Genomic DNA, 20,247 nt, shown 5'->3' with positions numbered 1-20,247 from the left:
ATGAGACTATGATATAATTTTACAGCTTCTCGTATCAGCCTGTATATTTTGCTTTTTACTTCACTCTTCGACTGTTGCCTTATTGTAAATTTTAACAGTTCCAACACTAAATGTAGTCATTGCATTGTGATAGAAAGTTTATGATACATATACTCAGAAGTTAAACACATACATATTTATAATCAGTAATTCTTAACACTTTGATTTCTCTTGTCGGCTTCTATTCTCTAGCCACTTGTACAGTCTACTCCAAATTTTATAATAGTTCAATAGTTCATTCTTCTCTTTCTTTTAACTCCATGGTCATCCTATCCATTTCAGCACATTTGAGTATCTTCCGAATTACCATTTCACCAGGAGGGGTAGTTTTTTGTTTTCAATTTTGTGCAAAGGCAGCGGTTAGAGTGTATAGTTATTATATATTGATATCTCTTATCCATCTTTGGGTCTGTTTTTTTTTTTCCCCATTCCTTTTGCAAAAACTTTTCATCCTTTCGGCAAACTCCCCGCCCAAACCAGATGAAGTGGGAGACATCCATCCAATGGTTGAAATCCACGTTGCACTAATTCCTATTTTTGGGAGGGGATTCACGTGCGAGTTTCCCCCCCCCCTCGGTTTTCCAGAAGGACAAATCTTGTCAGCTGTGGACTTCTTCTTGGTCAGCCAGATGTTCGGGCTGGATTTAGCATTTTTATCCACCCCTCCTCGAGTCCTTCCCAAGGACGTGGGAGAAGCAGATGTGGGACGTTGGATGGGATTTAAAGCCTCCGTGTAAATTGCCAGTGATTCCGAGTCGAGCTGCTGCCTTTTGCAACTGACTGATGAAATGTGAGCCAGATGTGTACGGCGGCAGCCAAAAATAGCGAATACGATCCTTGGTTGTATAAATAGAAGCAGTGACGTGCGGTGAGGTTCACTGCCGGTGAGGCAAGCGGGCAGGATTTCGCCTCCCCCCCCACAGCTGGAATAGTGCGCGCGCACGTGCCATCCACCCCGCTTACCCCAGCTGCACCTGAGGAGAGGGGGGAAAGCCAAGCAGAGCCACTCTTCCCACTCAAAGCCCCCTTAAAGCAGAGAACAAGCCCACTCTATGGCAGACAGGCGCGCGGCATGCCTTCCGGGCCGGCCATTCCCGCTGAATGATTTGCTGCTCCCAGAATCAGGAGGCGGGAGAATCACGTGCCTCCTTTGCATACGGAATTTTTCGCCTTTTAACCCTTGCTTAACTCTTAAAAGGCGAAAAATTCCTTATGCAAAGGAGGCCCCTAGTTCTCTCGCCTCCCCCTACAGTTAGCACTAAGCAGACTCAGAGTCACTGGGACTCTGGAGTCTGGCAGCAACTACCTTGGCCTTTTTAATTATTTTAAAATTTCTTTTCTTTTCCTTATCAGACTGGTGAGGCCGCGCCTCCCCTGACTGCACATCCCTGAATAGAAGCATGGAGTCAAAATCACGTGAAGTGTTAGTACCGCTTTGTAAAGCCTTAGTAAGGCCACAGCTAGACCCCTGCATCCAGTTTTGGTCCCCCCATTGCAAAAAAGGGTGTTGAGACTTTGGAAAAAGTTCAGAGCAGAGCAACTAAGAGGCTCAAAGGCCTGGAGGCCAAAACATCTGGAGAATAGTTGCAGGATTTGGGTTTGATTAGTCTGGAGAAAAGAAGGACCAGGGGGGGACATGATAGCAGTCTCCCAGTATTTGAGGGGCTGCCCCAAAGAGGAGGGAGTCAAGCTACTCTCCAAGGCACCAGAGGGCAGGACAAGAAGCAATGGATGGAAACTAATCAAGGAGAGAAGCAACCTGAAACTTTAGCAAAGGGCAATCGTGGAACAGCTTACCTTCAGCAATCGTGGGTGCTTCATCACTGGAGGCTTTTTTTAAGAAGAGACTGGACAGTCGCTTGTCTGAAACGGGATGCTTGAGCAAGGGGCTGGACTAGAAGACCTCCAAGGTCCCTTCCAGCTCTATCCTGATTCTGATGGGGGTTTTGTCAATGTGGATGAAGTCCAAGGGACACTTCAGTATTTAGAATAGAGTACAATAGAATAGAATAGATAGAATAGAATAGAATAGAATAGAATAGAAGAATAGAATAAGAACAGAATAACAGAATAGAAAATAGAAGATAACAATAGAAGAGAAGAGGAATAGAATAGGAATAGAGTAGAAGAATAGAAGAGAATTAGAAGTAGAATAGAATAGGAATATGGAAAAGAATAGAAGAATAGAAGAGAATTAGAATAGAATGGGAATATGGAATAGAATATTAGAATAGAATAGAATAGAATAAAATAGAAAAGATAGAATAGAATAAGAATAGAATAACAGAATAGAAAATAGAAGAGAACAATAGAAGAGAAGAGGAATAGAATAGGAATATGGAATTAGAAGAGAAGAGAATTAGAATTAGAATAGAATAGAATAGGAATAGAAGAGAAGAAGAGAAGTAGAAGTAGAAGTATAATAGAATAGCAGGAATATGGAATAGAATAGAAGAATAGAATAGAATAAAATAGAAGAGAATTAGAATAGAATAGAATAGAATAGGAATATGGAATAGAATGGAAGAATAGAATAGAATAAAATAGAAGAGAATTAGAATAGAATAGAACAGGAATATGGAATAGAAGAATAGAATAAAATAAAATAGAAGAGAATTAGAATAGAATAGAAGAGAATAGAATAGAAATAGGAATATGGAATAGAAGAATAGAAGAGAATAAAATAGAAGAGAATTAGAATAGAATAGAATAGGAATATGGAATAGAATAGAATAGAATTAGAATAGAATTAGAATAGAATTAGAATAGAATTAGAATAGAATTAGAATAGAATTAGAATAGAATAGGAATATGGAATAGAAGAATAGAATAGAAGAATAGAATAGAATAAAATAGAATATGGAATTAGAATAGAATAGGAATATACAATAGGAATATAGAACAGAATAGAAGAATAACATAAGTATAGAACAATAGAACAGAAAATAGAATTGAATAGAATAGAACTAACTAAAATCCCTGCAGCGGCGGCTGGCAAAGTCGCAAAGCGGAGCAGATCGCGGCGTCGGCGGCTGCAACCCGAGCGGCGTTAGGACCCCGCAGAGGCGGGGAGAGGGGGAGGGGCTGGCCTTGCAAGAGGAGACGTCCTGCCCTCCCCCTCCCGACCTCTTTCCAGAAGTTTCTCCGCGCCCCCTTATAAAGCCCCCTTGGCCCGGCGGCGCCTCGGCCCCAGGAACGCCAGTGCGGAGCGCCTCCCTTGCAAGGACCCAGGTGAGGAGGAGGGGGAGGACGGGGGCGCTGGGGGACGCTGGGTCCGGGGGGTGGAGGAGGGGTTTTTTTTGGGGGGGGTCCTTTTGGAAGTTGCAGGGGGGGCCGGGGGGGCGAAGCGAAGCCGCCTTGCAGCTCCCAGCGCCCTTGAGTCAAAGCCCCCCAGCCCCCTCCGGCATAGGGGCGCATAGTGGGGTCTCTATGCATACTGGGGGGGGGGGATGTCCCATCATCCTCTTCTGACTTTTGCATGGTAGGTCCCATTGTCCCCAACCCGTGCAAGGCATGTGCCATCATCCCCTCCCCAACTTCTGTCTCATTGTCCTGGGCCAGCCCGTGCATGGTGGTGTATAGCCCATCATCCGCTCCCCATGCGTGGGTTATCCCATTCTCCTCTCCCAGCTCGCACACGATGTGGTCCCATCATCCCCTCCCAATGCATGGCTTATCCCATCATCCCCTCCCAATGCATGGTGTGCCCTGTCCTCCCCCTTCCAGCCCGTGCATAATATAGCCCATCATTCCCTCTCAGCCCGGGCAATGTCCCATCATCCCCTCCCAATGCATGGCTTATCCCATCATCCCCTCCTAATGCATGGTGTGTCCTGTCCTCCCCCTTCCAGCCCGTGTATAATATAGCCCATCATTCCCTCTCAGCCCGTGCATATGTCCCATCATCCCCTCCCAATGCATGGCTTATCCCATCATCCCCTCCCAATGCATGGCTTATCCCATCATCCCCTCCCAATGCATGGTGTGTCCTGTCCTCCCCCTTCCAGCCCGTGCATAATATAGCCCATCATTCCCTCTCAGCCCGGGCAATGTCCCATCATCCCCTCCCAATGCATGGCTTATCCCATCATCCACTCCCAATGCATGGTGTATCTTATCCTCCCCCTTCCAGCCCGTGCATAATATAGCCCATCATTCCCTCTCAGCCCGTGCAGGTGTCCCATCATCCCCTCCCAGCTAGTGTATGGCGTGTCCCATCATCCACTCCCAGCCCAGGCATGGCTTATCCCATCCCCTCCCAGCCTGTACATGGCGTGTCCCATCATCCCCTCCCAGCCTGTGCATGGCATGTCCCGTCATCCCCTCCCAGCCCTTGCATGCCTTATCCCATCATCCCCTCCCGACCCGTGCATACCATGCCCCACCATCCCCTTCTAACTGGCGCAATGGGGAAAGGGGACCCCTCCTTGCATGGGCCTTGAATGAGGGGCTTCCACCTCCCTTCCCAGGTCCCCGGCCCGGAAAAAGCGCTCTTGACCCGCTTCCCGTTCGCGGGCCGCGTTCACACGACACGTGGACCCGAGAGCCCCTTCCCCTGGCGCCTCCTTTCCAGCCATGGACGCGGGGGGGGGGGAAAGGGCTGGGATTTCACCGGGGGAGAAGGCGATGGTGGTCTCTGGACCCCCAGATTAGCCTTTGCACCCCAAAAGCGCCGGCCTTGCAGACTCTGGCGCGCAAACTGGGGAAAGCGCGCAGGGATTTGACTCGCAGGATCCCCGGGATCGGCTGGGGATCCGGCGGGTGGGATCACCGGGGCTGGGCGGGTCCTGCTCCTGGCGGGAGGGGAGGGGGGCGAAGAGCGATTGCCTGGGCGAGAATGGGACCCCTCCGCGCTCCCCCCCCACTCTTGCGCGCGATCCAGAAAGAGAAAGGCGATCCAGACGGTCGAGATGCGCTGAGCCTTTGCATTCACGATGGGAGGGGGAGGCTTTTGTCTTAAGTAGTTGCAGGGGGGGGGGATGTACCGTTTATTTTAGGGGAGGGGGCTGGAGAATGCAGAAGAGGGAGAGGGGAGAAATCCGGGTTGAAATGAACTACTGCATTCACACGACCTGTTGGAGCAAGGAGCAGAAAACTTTTTTTTTCTGGCTCTGCTTCTTGCATCAACCCCCCAAATCAAGCCATTTCTTTAGGCTGAACGATAACATGCATAAATGGCATTTATTAAGACTTTAATTCAGCTGGATAAGCAGGTGGAAGAGGGCTAGTCTCTGTAATAAACCAGGATTGTTTTCCCTCTTAATGGCTGCTTGTTCCATCGTGGCTAGGAACTGGGTTCAGAAACCCTGATCCTGGATTCAGGCTGGGACCGGAGCTTATTCCAAAAGGAACATATTTTGGAAAAGCAAAGATGGGCAGTGCGGACTCGAAATGTTGTATTTCTGACTCTTATTAAACCAGGATTGGTTGTTTTGATTTAGAATCTTTTGCAGCAGGCCCGGCTAAGCTTAATTTAGCTCCCGAGGCTGGCCTGGAGTTTTATTTTTAATTTTGCTCTCTGCAAAAAGGGCAGAGGAGACTCTCCTGACATCCAAGAATCCAGAAAATGAAGTTTGACAGGTTCTGACCTAGATAGAAACTAACGGTGAGGATGCCTAATGGATAGAAGGTGGAATTTTATTCATGAATTAAAATTAGGAAAGAAACAGATAAGTTGGTGGCTTTAGTGATTCTTTGGTTCTGGAGGGGTTTTGCTAAAAGTTTTAAACGGGCCTGGGGTTTATTCCTATTTTTGCTAATAGCTTTTCATTCATTGGGTGTGAAATATATAATGCAGTTTTAGCAGGATGTCTTTTAAAAATGGGAAAAGGGTGAATTTTAATCCTGCAGGCTGTTTAAATAGCAAACTTAATCTCTCTTTTTTTTTTGCCTTAGACAGAGAAAAGAGTAGAAAAGGTTAGAGGTCGTCTTAGGAGAAATAAGGAAAATTTAAAACGGGTTAACCAGTTCAAAAAAAACGCCACACTTAATACTGGCTTGCTTCTAAACCATTTTGCTAAACCGGAATCTTGTTTGCGATCCAATATCTGGCTAAGGATGGAAGTTGGTTGATTGTATAATAAAAGATTCCCTCCCTGTCTTTGGTTTTAATGTTTGATTTTAACTTTGGGGTTTTAACTTGGATCTAACGGTAAGCTGTCAAGAGTTTATATATTAAGATGGTCAGCCAATACATTTTAGAAAGAAGGAAAGGATGGAGGGATGGAAGGGAGGGAGAATAGGAGAGAGAATGTGAAGGAAGGAAGGAGGAGAAGGAAAGAAGGAAGATAGAAAGATGGACAGAAATGGAAGGAAGGAGGATGGATGAATAGATGGACAGAAATTTGAGAAGGAAGAAATTTGAGAATAGAATGGGAAGGAAGGAAGAAGACGATAGGAAGATAGAAAGATGGACAGAAATGGAAGGGAGATGGATGGATGGATAGATGGGCAGAAATTTGAGAAGGAAGAATGGGAGAAAGAATGGGAAGGAAGGAAGGAGAAGAAGATAGGAAGGAAAGAAGATAGAAAGATGGACAGAAATGGAAGGGAGGAGGATGGATGGATAGATGGACAGAAATTTGAAAGGGAAGAATGGGAGAAAGGATGGGAAGGAAGGAAGAAGATAGGAAGGAAGGAAGATAGAATGATGGAAGGAAGGAGGATGAATGGATAGATGGGCAGAAATTTGAGAAGGAAGAAAGAATAGGAGAAAATGGGAAGGAAGTTGGAGAGAGAAAGAAAGAGAAAAAAGAAAGAAAAAGTTTAACTGTGGATATTTTGATTTTTAAGGCAAGTTTCTAGCCTTCAAAGTTGGGAAGAAAAACACAGGAAGCCTTCCCACTCTGCAGAAGTAGAAACAAAGATTATTTCTTGAAAATTCGTTCCGAGATTCCTCTCCGGCCCGGCTGCGTTTTTTGCTAAAATAAGCAGAACAGCCTGAAGACTTTTAATTTGCAATTGAATTTGGTGGGTGCAGAAATAGAAAAAGGGGAATAAAAAAAAATCCGGGAGTTTTTAAACCCTCCGAGTTTGGCTTTGATTTCTCTTCAACATCCTCTTCCTGCCAGACAGCTTGTATGATAATTATGTGCTTTGTCTCAAAGCTTTCCCAGGCTGGGCCTTGCCTACGTGGCATGGCGGGGGTGGTGGTGTGCAGGCGTGTGGGTGGGAGCCCCACTGGTGCGGCTTGGAACATCTGCAGCCATGTTGCAGCCTAAATCGCCAGAAGTTTTTTTTTTCTATTTTGAGCAAAGCGATGCTTCTGCATTGATGGAGCCCGTTATAACTTCAAATGTTCACTCAATCAATGGCTGTAAATTGAGGACTACCTGTATTTTAAAAAAAAACATTTATCCTGGTTGGACAGCGGGGAAATCCGGTGGAGAAATATTTCCCCAAAAGTGATATTTTCTAATCTGGTGGGTTTTTTTAATGGATGGCATCCCATTTTGGGGATTGAAATTGTCCTAAAGGCAGACGGTCAACCATTAAAAGTTTTAATCCAGATTTTTCTTCCCTGTAAATAGAATAGCACAGAATAACACAGAGTTGGAAGGGGCCTTGGAGGTCTTCTAGTCCAACCCCGTGCCTAGGCATGACCCACCAAATAACAGAAGTCTGGAAAAAGTTTCAACAAACGTACCGACGGTTTATATTAAGTTAAGATGAAAGACCATGTTGGGAAAAAAATGCAAACCTTGAATGAATAGAGAGTTGGGAAGGGACCTTGGAGGTCTTCTAGTCCAACCCCCTGCTCAGGCAGGAGACCCTATATCATTCCAGACAAATGGTTGTCTAATCTCTTCTTTAAAACCTCCAGTGATGAAGGAAGGAAGGAAGGAAGGAAGGAAGGAAGGAAGGAAGGAAGGAAGGAAGGAAGGAAGGAAGGAAGGAAGGAAGGAAAGCAGAATAACAGAGTTGGAAGATCTTCTAGCCCAACCCTCTACTCAAGCAGGAGACCCTATATCATTCCGGACAAATGGTTGTCTAATCTCTTCTTTAAAACCTCCATTGAGAAAGGAAGGAAGGAAGGAAGGAAGGAAGGAAGGAAGGAAGGAAGGAAGGAAGGAAGGAAGGAAGGAAGGAAGGAAATTGGCCGATTGGAGAAAGCAGATTTTGCAAAGAAAAACATTTTTGCGCATGGATGCGTTTGTGGGGCTGTGCGAGTCTCCAGCTGCCTCGAGGGTAACCCCCTTCGGCATCCCAATTGCTAATTCCACAGTCCCTTTATCCAAAAATTCCACATTTCCACCAAGATCCAAAGCTTGCTATTTTTTTTTAAGGAATTTCTCTTAAATTTCAAAGTCATTGGTATCTTTTCTTCATGAAGTTTCTGCAGGAGAAGATGTAACTCTGTCTGAATGCAACTAATTACAATTAATTGCCATGCAATTAATGGAAACCTGAAGTTTTAGCAATAGCAATAGCAATAGCAGTTAGACTTATATACCGCTTCATAGGGCTTTCGGCCCTCTCTAAGCGGTTTACAGAGTCAGCATATTGCCCCCAACAACAATCCGGGTCCTCATTTCACCCACCTCGGAAGGATGGAAGGCTGAGTCAACCCTGAGCCGGTGAGATTTGAACAGCCGAACTGCAGAACTGCAGTCAGCTGAAGTAGCCTACAGTGCTGCACTCTAACCACTGCGGCCAGTGAATGCCACAGGGAAGGGAAGGGAAGGGGGGGGGTGTTCCCACATTCTCCAAAGCCCCCTGGAAGGTAGGACAAGAAGCAATGGATGGGAACTAACCAAGGGGAGAAGCAACGTGGAAACAAGGAGAAATTTCCTAACGGTGAGAACAATTAACCAGTGGAACAGCTTGCCAACCAGAAGTTGTGGGTGCGCCAACACTGGAAGTTTTTAAAGAATAAATTGGGAGGCCCATTTTCATGGGAATGAGATAGGGTCTCCTGCTTGAGCAGGGGGCTGGGCTAGAAGACCTCCAAGGTCCCTTCCAACGCTGTTGTTCTGTTAATTCCAGGAAGGTTCTGTAGCTGAGCACTTATCACGCCCAGTGAAAGAATTTCAAAAGCTTTCCTGAGCAGGTAAGAGCATGTTACAGATGCTTTCCCTCTTGTTCAGGTTACAGCTAGCTAGTCCTTGACTTACAGTGATAAAAGCATAAATTATACGGTCATAAAGTCAGACATCACCTATCCAGATGTTTTTTTTTTCTTTTTACAACCTTTATTGTGGCGGTCGTTAAGCCAAACCCATTATTTCAGTATGGGACCGCTTTTGCCGAAAACCAGAAGCAAATATCATATGATCTGGGTACTTGAGAGACCGCCTGCTGCCAATTACCTCCCACAGACCCATTAGATCTCACAGGGTCGGCCTCCTCCGGGTGCCATCTACCAGCCAATGCCACCTGGCTATTACCCGGGGAAGGGCCTTCTCTGTGGCAGCTCCGGCCCTTTGGAATGAACTCCCCGCAGGGATTCGGACCCTCACCTCTCTCCAGGCCTTCCGGAAAGCCGTCAAAACCTGGCTGTGCCGGCAGGCCTGGGGGTGATGAGTTCCCCTCCCCTCTCGACATGTATGGTTGTGTGACTGTTGTCTACTTTTATTATTTGTATTTTGTCTTTTACGTTCCCCCTTTTTTCCCCCTTGAATTGTTTGCCACCCTAAGTCCTCCCGGAGAAGGACAGCATACAAATAATACAATACAATACAATACAATTTTTATTTTGGGGAAAAAACACATCAAAGACTTTGCAAATGCTGTCTATTTGTCAATCAGGGCAGCCTGGGGGGGGGGGGGCATTCTGGGAGTTGAAGTCCACAGTTCTTAAAAGAAGCCGAGGATGAGAAAAATAATAATAATTGCTTTATTAAGCCAAAATATGGGGGTGGGTGGGGGTTATTGCACACAGCCACTGCAAAATTCTGATCCCAGGTAAAGTCACAAGTCCTTTATAACGGTAGTGAGGAAGGCGTGGAGTGGATTTGCAAGATAGGTTTTTGCTCCACAACAAAAGTGTTGTGTTTATAGCAATAAAAATAGTGTTGCGCCACATCTGCGTTACCAATCCAGCTGTTTGGATTCAGGAACCAACCAATACACGCAGTCCTCCACTTACAACTTACGTTGTGTGCGAGACGGAAGGAAGGGAGCGAAAGAGAGAATAGCAATAGCAATAGCAGTAGACTTATATACCGCTTCATAGGGCTTTCAGCCCTCTCTAAGCGGTTTACAGAGTCAGCATTTTGCCCCCAACAACAATCTGGGTCCTCATTTCACCCACCTCGGAAGGATGGAAGGCTGAGTCAACCCTGAGCCGGTGAGATTTGAACCGCTGAACTGCTGATCTAGCAGTAGCCTGCAGTGCTGCATTTAACCACTGCGCCACCTCGGCTCCTGAAGAGAAAGAATGAAGCATCCTCAGTGGAAATTACAGGTAGTCCTCAATTTACGACCATTCATTTAATGACCAAAGTTACAGCAAGCCCTGGGGAAAGTGACATGGCTTTTTCACACTTAGCGACTATGGCCAGCGTCGCGTGATCAAAATTCAGACACTCCACAACTGACTCAAGATAGTCCTTGACTTACAACAGTCCCTTTAGTGACCAAAGTTAACAACGGCACCGGGGGGAAAAGCGACTTACGACCGTTTTTCACCCTTATGACCATTGCAGTGGTGACATTGCCCCAATTCAGATTCTTGGCAGCTGACTCGTAGTTACGACGGCTGGGGTGTCCCAGGGTCACCCGATCCTCCTCTTGCGACCATCTGATCAGCAGATTCAGCGGGGAACCCAGATTTCGCTCCACAACTGCGCGGATAACTTAACAAGAGCCGCAGTGATTCATTGAACAGTTGTGATGAAAAGGGAGGCGAAATTCCCTAAACTGTCTCGCTTAGCAAGGGGGAATTCTGGGCACAACGCCGGGTCGTAAGCCGAGGACTTCCTGTAACCAGTCTGCATGCCTTTCCCTTCGGACCACTCCTGATTTAACAAAGGGAGGCTTTGTTCGAAGGTGGACTTATTTATAGAAAGCCTTTCTATAAAGTCTGGCTCATTTGTTTTCTTTTTAAATTTGCCCGACCAGCTTGAATGACCGACGATGCATAAAATTGAAATTTGAACCCTGTGCTGGCAGCTGAATTGGTTTATTGTGGGGGCAAGGCTGTTTGGAGCCCGCGGTGGGGGGGGGGCTAGCCTGGGGGAGGGGGGGGGAGGAACGCAATTCCACCTTTTCTCTGTTATTCTCTGACTCAGCAATGCCCCCTTTTTATGCAAGGAATTCGCCTTAATCTTCTCCCTTGGCATGGTGCCCGCCTGTGCCAGGCCTGGAGGCCTTGGCAGCGGCTCAGATGGCACTGCAGGAAAAATTGGGGAGGGGGGGCATCACGTTTGCAGGGATAGTTAAAATTATACATGGCAATCCTCGACTTAACGACCACAATTGAGCCCAGAATTTCCATTGCTATGCCAAGTGGTTGTTAAGTATCTTTTGCCCCGCTTTGTGACTTTTCTGGCCACCGCCGTTAAGGGAATCACTGCCGTTGTTAAGTTAGGAACACGGTTGTTAAGTGAATCCGGCTCTTCCCCATTGGTTTTGCTCCTCCGAAGGTCACAAAAGGGGGAATCACGTGACCATTTCCGACGGTCATAAACACAGGTTAACGCTCGACTTGCAACCACCAATTTCGAGCCCAAAATTTAGGTTGAGTGAGTTTTACAGCATTTCTTGCCGCGGATGTTAAGCGAATCACTGAAGTTGATAGGTTAGGGACACGGTCGTTAAGGGACTCTGGCTCCCCCCGTTGATTTTGCTCGTCAGGTCGCAAATGCGGATCCCACGACCCCGGGACGCTGCAACCGTCATAAATCTGAGTCAGGTTGCCAAGCGTCTGAATTTTGAGCACTTAACCAGGGGGGATGCTGAAAAGGTCGTAGCTAGAGAAAACGGTCATAAGTCGCTTTTTCCAGTGCTGATGTAACTTTGAACGGTCACTAAATGAATGGTCGTAAGTTGAGGACTAACTGTAATTTCCATTGAAGATGCTTCATTCTTTCTCTTCTCTCTTTTGCTCCCTTTCCGTCTCGCAATTTTGCAATATATATCTATATTTATCTATATATATCTATATCTATCCATCTATACACACACACTTATTATTATTTACTTTATTCATTAAATATGAAACTCAGTCAAATGAACATTTAAAGATGTGTCACAAATACCAGTGACTGGTGCTAATGGTTGATACGGTTTGCTGCCAGTGTCCTATGTATCAAACAAGTTCCTTCTTAAATTATTATTATTATTATTATCATACACTGATTATAAATTGCGGCACAATTCAGTAGCACAAGTGATCCATTGGAATTTGTGCAAAAATTATAATATTAAAACAGCAACAAACTGGTGAGAACATCAGCCTGAAAAAGTCACCGAAAATCAGAGGGTCAAGATCTTGTGGGATTTCCGTATACAAACGGACAAAATACTGGCGCATAATACACCAGACATCACACTGGTTGAGAAAAATAAGGTCACAATCATAGACATAGCAATACCAGGTGATAGCAGGGTTGACGAGAAGGAACATGAAAAAATCGCAAGATACCAGGACTTAAAAATCGAAATTCAACGACTGTGGCACAAACCAGCAGTGGTAATTCCAGTGGTAATTGGCACACTATGTATCAAACAAGTTCCTTCTTAAATTATTATTATTGTTATTATTATTTATATACTTTATTCATTAAACATGAAACTCAGCCAACTGAACATTCAAAAACGCATCACAAATACCAGTGACTGGTGCTAATGGTTGATACGGTTTGCTGCCAGCGTCCTAGGTATCAACCAAGGACCTTCTTAGAATATAAGATGTTCCGAGTAGCCCAGTTTTTTGCAGTTCCACTGGTTTTGTTGCAGGAAGCTGCAATTTGTGGATGTGTCTTGTAAAATTCTTGGACATGGTGCCCCGATGACAATGGGCATCACTGTCACCATACTTCATCCATAGCCATGTAGTTTCGAGGGCCAGGTTGTTCTTGTTATTATTATTAGGTTAATCTTTGGTGAGATTCACAAACTTTGGAGCTGGTTGGTCGCTCAACAGCTTGAGTCCTAACCTGTTGTTGTTGTTGTTGTTATTATTATTATTATTATTATTATTATGTAATCTTTGGTGAGATTCACAGCTTTTGGGGCTGATTATTATTATTAAAAAAGCAGAAAAACCTTGCTGATTTGGTCTTAATGGAAATGAAACATTTTTATTTTGCAAATCTGTTGGAATTAGATGATTTCTGGTCTAATTTTCCTGGTGGATTATTGGCCCACCTATTGTATATCAGCTCTTGAACATGGAAGTTGGGGGGGGGGGGGGAAATGTCTTCCCCTTTTTCAAGCGGAAGTACCAAGCATTGAAACTGATATGTACTTTGCCACTGGCATGTGGCCTTCTCTGCTTTTGCACCATTTAGTTGCTACTGTTTTCTGAGCTGTTGCTTCCTTGAATGACTGCTCCAAAGTTACTACTTTGCACTCCAAGTTGTAAACCAAGTGGGCGTGTGGCCGGGAAGTGAGGAAAATATTGTGATTCCAGCTAAATCTTTAATCAAATTCTTAAATTCTGCAAAAGACCAAACTGTAGTAGTGTAATCTTAGATGCCACCTAGTGGCGTATCAGGGAAACACACTCTGGCCAGAGCTACTAGCATCTGTAATTTTTCACTTTACTGGGTTTTTACAGCCAGGCAGTTCCAGATGTTTGGGGACTACAGCACCCATCCTTCACAGCCAGGAAGTGCTGACTGGAAGTCCTAGGAGCTAGGGAAAAAAACCTGGATTGCCTACCACCGTATTTTGGGAATACGGTCTTTGCAAAACGCAATTTATTAACTTTATGATGCATTAAATTTATTCAACACCTGCCTTCGAATTCCGCCTTATGTTTGCATGATAAATTGCTTGAATTAAAATTGCAGAATACTAGCTCTTCGGGAGACGCCAAATAAATTTCATATTAAATAAGTTACTCCGGATTTGAGCACAGTCCGTGTTGTAACATTTTGACATATAAATTAGTCCTTGACTTATGACAGTGATTGAGCCCAGAACTAGGGTGTAAGTCGTGCTGGTTGTTAAATGGGTCACCATGTGGCTGGTTTGATTTTACAAAGAAAAAAATATATTGGGGAATCGTTAAGCAAAGACGACGTCTGCAATGGTAATTTTTGTTGGAAAATAGATTAAATATTTTCACCAAAACGTCATGAATTGTGGTTGTGAAGTTGAAAGGCTATAAAAAGTTGTAAGGCGGGTGCCCACAATGCAATCATGTGACCATGGGGAAGGGGGGGTCATTTGTGAGGTGGGGGTACCTGTCGTAACTTTCAATTATCACAAAGCAACGGATCTTAAATCGAGATGCCCTTATATTTGTATTTTCGAACACACTTGACCCCAAAATTTGTTATTAAACGAATTTTGCTCCATTTTACGACCTTTCTTGCAGCAGTTGCTAAGTGAATCACTGCCGTTTATAAGTCAGTAACCTAGTTGTTAAGTGAATCCAGCTTCCCCATGGATGTTGCTTGTCAGGCGGTCGCAAAAGAGGATCATGCTACCCTACCACCACCCCGGGGCACTGCGACCGTCATAAGTACGAGTCAGCTGCCGAGCATCTGAGTTTGGATTGCGAGACGGTGGGGTTGTAAGTGTGAAAAAAGGGTCATAAGTGTGAAAAGGCCATAAGTCACTTTTTTCAGTGCATCATTTTGAATGGTCACTGAATGAAATGTTGTTAAGTGGGGGATTTGCCTGCCAATTTAACAACTGCAGTGATTCGCTTAACGAATGCGGCAAGAAAAGACGTAAAACGGGGCAAAATTCACTTAATAAATTTCTCAACATAAAGCTGTGTTGCAGACTAATTCTGCCGACTGCCAGGAGTTCGATCCTGACCGGCTCAAGGACGACTCAGCCATCCACCCATTCTGACCGGCGGATCTTGCTTCCTTGTAGCTCGCGACTGCCCTCTGCTGTCATGGAATCCACTTGGTTGATCCACCTCCTCGCGCTCTGCGCCCTCGCCACGGCGGTGCCCTCCGACGACAAGAAGAAAAGCGAGAAAAAACCCGCCGCGAAGGAGAAGAAGCTGAGCGAGAAGGCCGCCACATTGGCCGACCGCAGCGCCATCCTGGCCTTCAACCTCTACCAGGTGATGGCTAAAGACAAGACCTTGGAGAACATCTTGGTGTCCCCCGTGGTGGTGGCGTCTTCGCTGGGCTTGGTGTCCCTCGGGGGCAAGGACACCACCGCCTCCCAAGCCAAGGCCCTTCTTAGCGCCAGCAAGCTCAACGACGACGACATCCACAGCGGACTCTCCGAATTCCTGACGGACGTCAGCAACACCACGGCCCGGAACGTCACCTGGAAACTGGGGAGCCGCCTCTACGGGCCCAGCTCCATCAGCTTCGCGGAGGACTTTGTGCAGAATAGCAAGAAGCACTACAACTACGAGCATTCGAAGATCAACTTCCGGGACAAGCGTAGCGCCCTCAAGTCCATCAACGAATGGGCATCCCAGACCACGGATGGCAAGCTGCCCGAAGTCACCAAAGACGTCCAGAAGACGGATGGGGCCTTGATCGTCAACGCCATGTTCTTCAAACGTGAGTCCGCGGTGAGGGGGGGGGGCTTTGAAGCAGAGGGGGGGGGAAATGGTGGCGGGGTATCGGTAGATGGAGCAGAAGGTCAAGATGGAGATGGTGGCTGCCATCCTGTCTTCTTTTGAAGGCTTTTTGTTGCGCCTACTTGGCGACCAGTCAAAAAATGAATCGGACGGTTCATTGGATCCTTAGGAACGCAGCTGGAACAAGGTTTTCCAACCTCGGCCCCTTTAAGACGGGTGGACTTCAACTCCCAGAATTCCCCAGGTGAATTCTGGGAGTTGAAGTCCACCCGTCTTAAAGGGGCCGAGGTTGGAAAACCCTGATCTAAACTTAACCTGTTTTGTACATTTTTTTTCATTAGCGACCCCATAATCCCTTGCGGGGTGGAGTCTGGGCGACGAATGAAGCTAGCATTATTTTACTGGCCGGATGCCTTTCCAGTTGCCACGCCAGAGTTTTGTTCGGCAGATAATATTCTCCGTGTAGCCCAGAGAGAGAGAGAGAGAGAAATGCTTGCCTCTACCTAGGATTGAACTCACAGCCTCCTGATCGTGAAGCGTGAGCGCCACCTCTAGGACACTGCACCGCTCGTTGCATTTTTTTAAATCCGCGGCTGTTCTTTTTGTTTTAGCGCACTGGGATGAGAAGTTCCATCACAAGATGGTGGACAACCGCGGCTTCATGGTGACGCGCTCCTACACAGTCGGCATTCCCATGATGCATCGTACGGGTAAGGGAGTTGAATCAGAAAATGAGGTTGAATAATTTAAAAAGTGACTTTAAATAATCAGATATTGTGTTAAATACGTTGCAAGCAAATCTCTTGCAAGATTTATCTCACCAAGAGGTGAAAGGGAAGGCCCCCATCTGGCAGCTCCCACAGTTTCCCCTCCGCCTGAATGGCAGCTCTGGGCCTGTGGAGCTGACATGCGGCCCCCCTACTGCGGAGACAGCACTTGCGTTTAATTTGTGTTTATTTGTCCCTTGGCTTATTCCAGGGATCTGCAAACATGGAGCCTTTTAGACATGTGGACTTCAACTCCCAGAATTCTCCAGCCAGCCATGCTGGCTGAGGATCTCTGGGAGTTGAAGTCCACGAATCTTAAAGGGGCCTAGGTTGTAAAAAAAAGTTGCCCTTCACCATTCCAGAGAAATGGTGGTCCAATCTCTTCTTAAACACCCCCAAGTGTTGGAGCACCCACAACTTCTGGTGGCAAGCTGTTTCGCTGGTTAATTGTCACCATAAGAAGTTTCCCCTTAATTCCAGGTTGCTCTCTCCTTGATAAGTTTGCATCCATTGCTTCTTGTTCTGCCTTCAGGGGGTTTGGAGAACCTTCCTTTCTTCCTTCCAATATCTTAGGGGTTGCCCCAAAGAAGAAGGGGTCAAGCTATTCTCCAAAGCACCTGAGGGTAGAACAAGAAGCAATGGGTGGAAACTAATCAAGGAAGAGATCCTTCCTTCTTCCTTCCCTCTCTCCCACCTTACTTCTTTCCAATATCTCAGGGGTTACCCCAAAGAAGAAGGGGGTCAAGCTAATCGCTCCTTGATTGGTTTCCACCCATTGCTTCTTGTTCTGCCGTCGGGTGCTTTGGAGAATAGCTTGACCCCCTTCTTCTTTGGGGCAACCCCTGAGATATTGGAAGGAAGGTGGGAAGGAAGGAAGGTGGGAAGGAAGCAAGGAGGGAGGGAAGGAAGGAGCGTGGGAAGGAAGGAGAGACAGGAGGAGAGAAGGGAGGAAGAAGAGAAGAAGATAAGGATCTCTCCTTGATTAATTTCCACCCATTGCTTCTTGTCCTGCCTTCAGGTGCCTTGGAGAATAGTTTGACTCCCCCTTCTTTGGGGCAACCCCTGAGATATTGGAAGGAAGGAAGGTGGGAGGGTAGGAAGGAAGGAGAGAAGGAAGATGGGAAGGAAGGGTGGAAGGAGGGAGCGAAGGAAGGAGAGACAGGAGGAGAGAAGGGAGGAAGGAAGGAGAGAAGAAGATAAAGAAGGATCTCTCCTTGATTGGTTCCCACCCATTGCTTCTTGTCCTGCCTTCTGGTGCTTTGGATAATAGCTTGACCCCCTCTTCTTTGGGGCAGCCCCCCACATATTGGAAGGCTGCTCTCATGTCTCCTCAAGTCCTCCTTTTTATCAAACCAGACACGCCCAATTCCAGCAACCATTTTTTTATACGTTTCAGCCTCCGGGTCTCTGATCCCCTTCCTTGCCCCTCTCCTGCCCTCTTTTCTGACCAGCCCACTGATTCTGATTCCCTGCAGGGCTCTACAAATACTACCAGGACGAGGCGGAGAAGCTGCAGATCGTGGAGATGCCGCTGGCCCACAAACTCTCCAGCCTGATCATCATCATGCCGGACCACGTGGAGCCCTTGGAACGGATAGAGAAGATGCTCACCCAGGAACAGCTGCGGATCTGGCTGGGCAAGATGAAGCAGCGCTCCGTGGCTATCTCCTTGCCCAAGATCAGCCTGGAGGTCAGCCACGACATTCAGGTGAGCATCCTCGGCTGTCCAGTAGGCACAAGAGAGTTGGAAGGGACCCTGGAGGTCATCTAGCCCAGCCCTCTGCTCAAGTAGGAGACACTATATATCATTTCAGAGAAGCAACTGTCCAGTCTCTTCTTAAAAACCTCCATTGATGGAAAACAGGGTTTTAGACTGTTTTTACAGCCCAAAAACAGGGTTTGGGCCTGAAAAAGTAAAAAAAACAGGGTTTTAGACTGAAAAACAGCCAAAAAACGGGGTTTGGGCCTGAAAAACAGCCAAAAAACGGGGTTTGGGCCTGAAAAACAGCCAAAAAACGGGGTTTGGGCCTGAAAAACAGCCAAAAAATGGGGTTTGGGCCTGAAAAACAGCCAAAAAACGGGGTTTGGGCCTGAAAAACAGCCAAAAAACGGGGTTTGGGCCTGAAAAACAGCCAAAAAACGGGGTTTGGGCCTGAAAAAGTTAAAAAAAAACGGGGTTTTAGACTGAAAAACAGTCAAAAAACAGGGTTTGGGCCTGAAAAACAGGCATTTGTGCGCCAGGCTTTGGGTTTCTGATGTGCGCAAATGCACACACATGCCTTCTGGTTTGGGCGCTTGGTGCTGAAAAGGTTCGCCATAACTGCCCTCTACCTGTTGCAGACCAATGGCTCTCCAGTCTCATCTTTAAAACCTCCAGTGATGGAGAAGCACCCAACAACTTTGGGGTCAGTTGCGGTTGTTAAGTTGAGGACTACCGAACGGTCGGTGACGTGACATCACAGAAGTCCAGCCAATCGTTGAGCAGGGGAAAATAAATGTCTCTCTCTCTCTCTCCCTGTCCAGAAACACCTGTCCGATCTCGGCTTAACCGAAGCCGTGGATAAGAACAAAGCTGACCTATCCAAGATCTCCGGCAAGAAGGACCTCTACCTCTCTAACGTCTTCCACGCGGCCGCCTTCGAGCTCGATACGGACGGCAACCCCTTCGATACCGACCTCTACAGCCGCGAGGAAATCCGGAACCCCAAGCTCTTCTACGTCGACCACCCCTTCCTTTTCCTGGTCAAGGACAATAAGACCAACTCCGTCCTGTTTATCGGCCGGCTGGTGAAGCCCAAAGGAGACAAAATGCGCGACGAATTGTAGTTTGCATGCCGGGTTTGCGCAGGTCTCTTCGATTTTTATTTTTATCTTTTTTAAAAAAATGAGATAAAATAGGTGCCTTTAAAAAAAAAAAACGGTGCTCACTCCTCTAACCTTCAACGCGTTAAATTTGGGGGGGGGGGTCATGAAAAGATGGTGAGAAGGACGAGGGCCTAATTCTCCAGCAACCCTTTTGAACCCCAGTATTTGGTTGATACAGGTAGTTCTCGACTTACGACCAAAGTGCCTGTTGTTAAGCAAGACAGCTGTTGGCCCCGTGTTACGACTTTTCTTGCCAGAGTTGTTAAGTGAATCCCTGCTGCTGTTAAATGTTAGTGACATGGTTGTTAAGTGAATCTTAGTGAAATCAGGAGGTCCCGCCCGGGGCATTGTGACCGTCGTATATATGAGTCAGTTGCCAGGCGCCTGAATTTTGATCACGTGACCATGGAGGGGGTGCGCGCGCTGTGGCATTCATAAATGCAAAACACAATTGTAAGTCATTCCCCCCCAACTTCAAACGGTCACTAAATGGAACTGTCGTAAGTCGATGACCACCTGTGGTTTTATCTGCCCTGGAAACTGAAATGCAGTTTGAGATTTAGGAAGAGAGGTGTGTGTGTGTGTGTGTAATTCATGTGATTCCTTTCAGGAAAAGTATTCTCTACATCAGTGTTTCTCAACCTTGGCCACTTGAAGATGTCTGGACTTCAACTCCCAGAATTCCCCAGCCAGCATTTGCTGGCTGGGGAATTCTGGGAGTTGAAGTCCAGACATCTTCAAGTAGCCAAGATTGAGAATCACTGCTCTACATGTTTCCGGGATCTTCCTAAAATTAACGGCACAAGAGTTTAAATTACAAAACAAGAGGGCTAAATTTGCCAGTTGGGGGAATTAAGTTTGGGGTTGTGAGATTGTAAGCATGGGAAAGACAAGGAAAGGCATCTTGTG

The 20,247-nt window shown here is 46.4% G+C and overlaps 1 protein-coding gene across 1 annotated transcript; it reads left to right on the top strand.

Moving 5' to 3' along the window:
- The first annotated feature begins 3,157 nt into the window (after nt 1-3,157).
- SERPINH1 (serpin family H member 1) lies at nt 3,158-20,018 on the top strand. Its single transcript, XM_087720972.1, has 5 exons — nt 3,158-3,270; nt 15,037-15,686; nt 16,318-16,416; nt 17,949-18,181; nt 18,997-20,018. Exons 2-5 carry the CDS (start codon nt 15,059-15,061, stop codon nt 19,297-19,299), a joined length of 1,263 nt encoding a protein of 420 aa, XP_087577098.1. The 5' UTR covers nt 3,158-3,270; nt 15,037-15,058; the 3' UTR covers nt 19,300-20,018.
- Nucleotides 20,019-20,247: the final 229 nt, after the last annotated feature.

Source organism: Thamnophis sirtalis, unplaced genomic scaffold (genome assembly GCF_051295495.1).
Source record: "Thamnophis sirtalis isolate CommonGarterSnake01/CBP01778 unplaced genomic scaffold, rThaSir2_p1.2 scaffold_8, whole genome shotgun sequence".
Taxonomy (NCBI): Eukaryota; Metazoa; Chordata; class Lepidosauria; order Squamata; family Natricidae; genus Thamnophis; species Thamnophis sirtalis.
The sequence above is the reverse complement of the archived record's forward strand: the minus strand, read 5'-3'. Positions and strand labels throughout refer to the sequence as shown.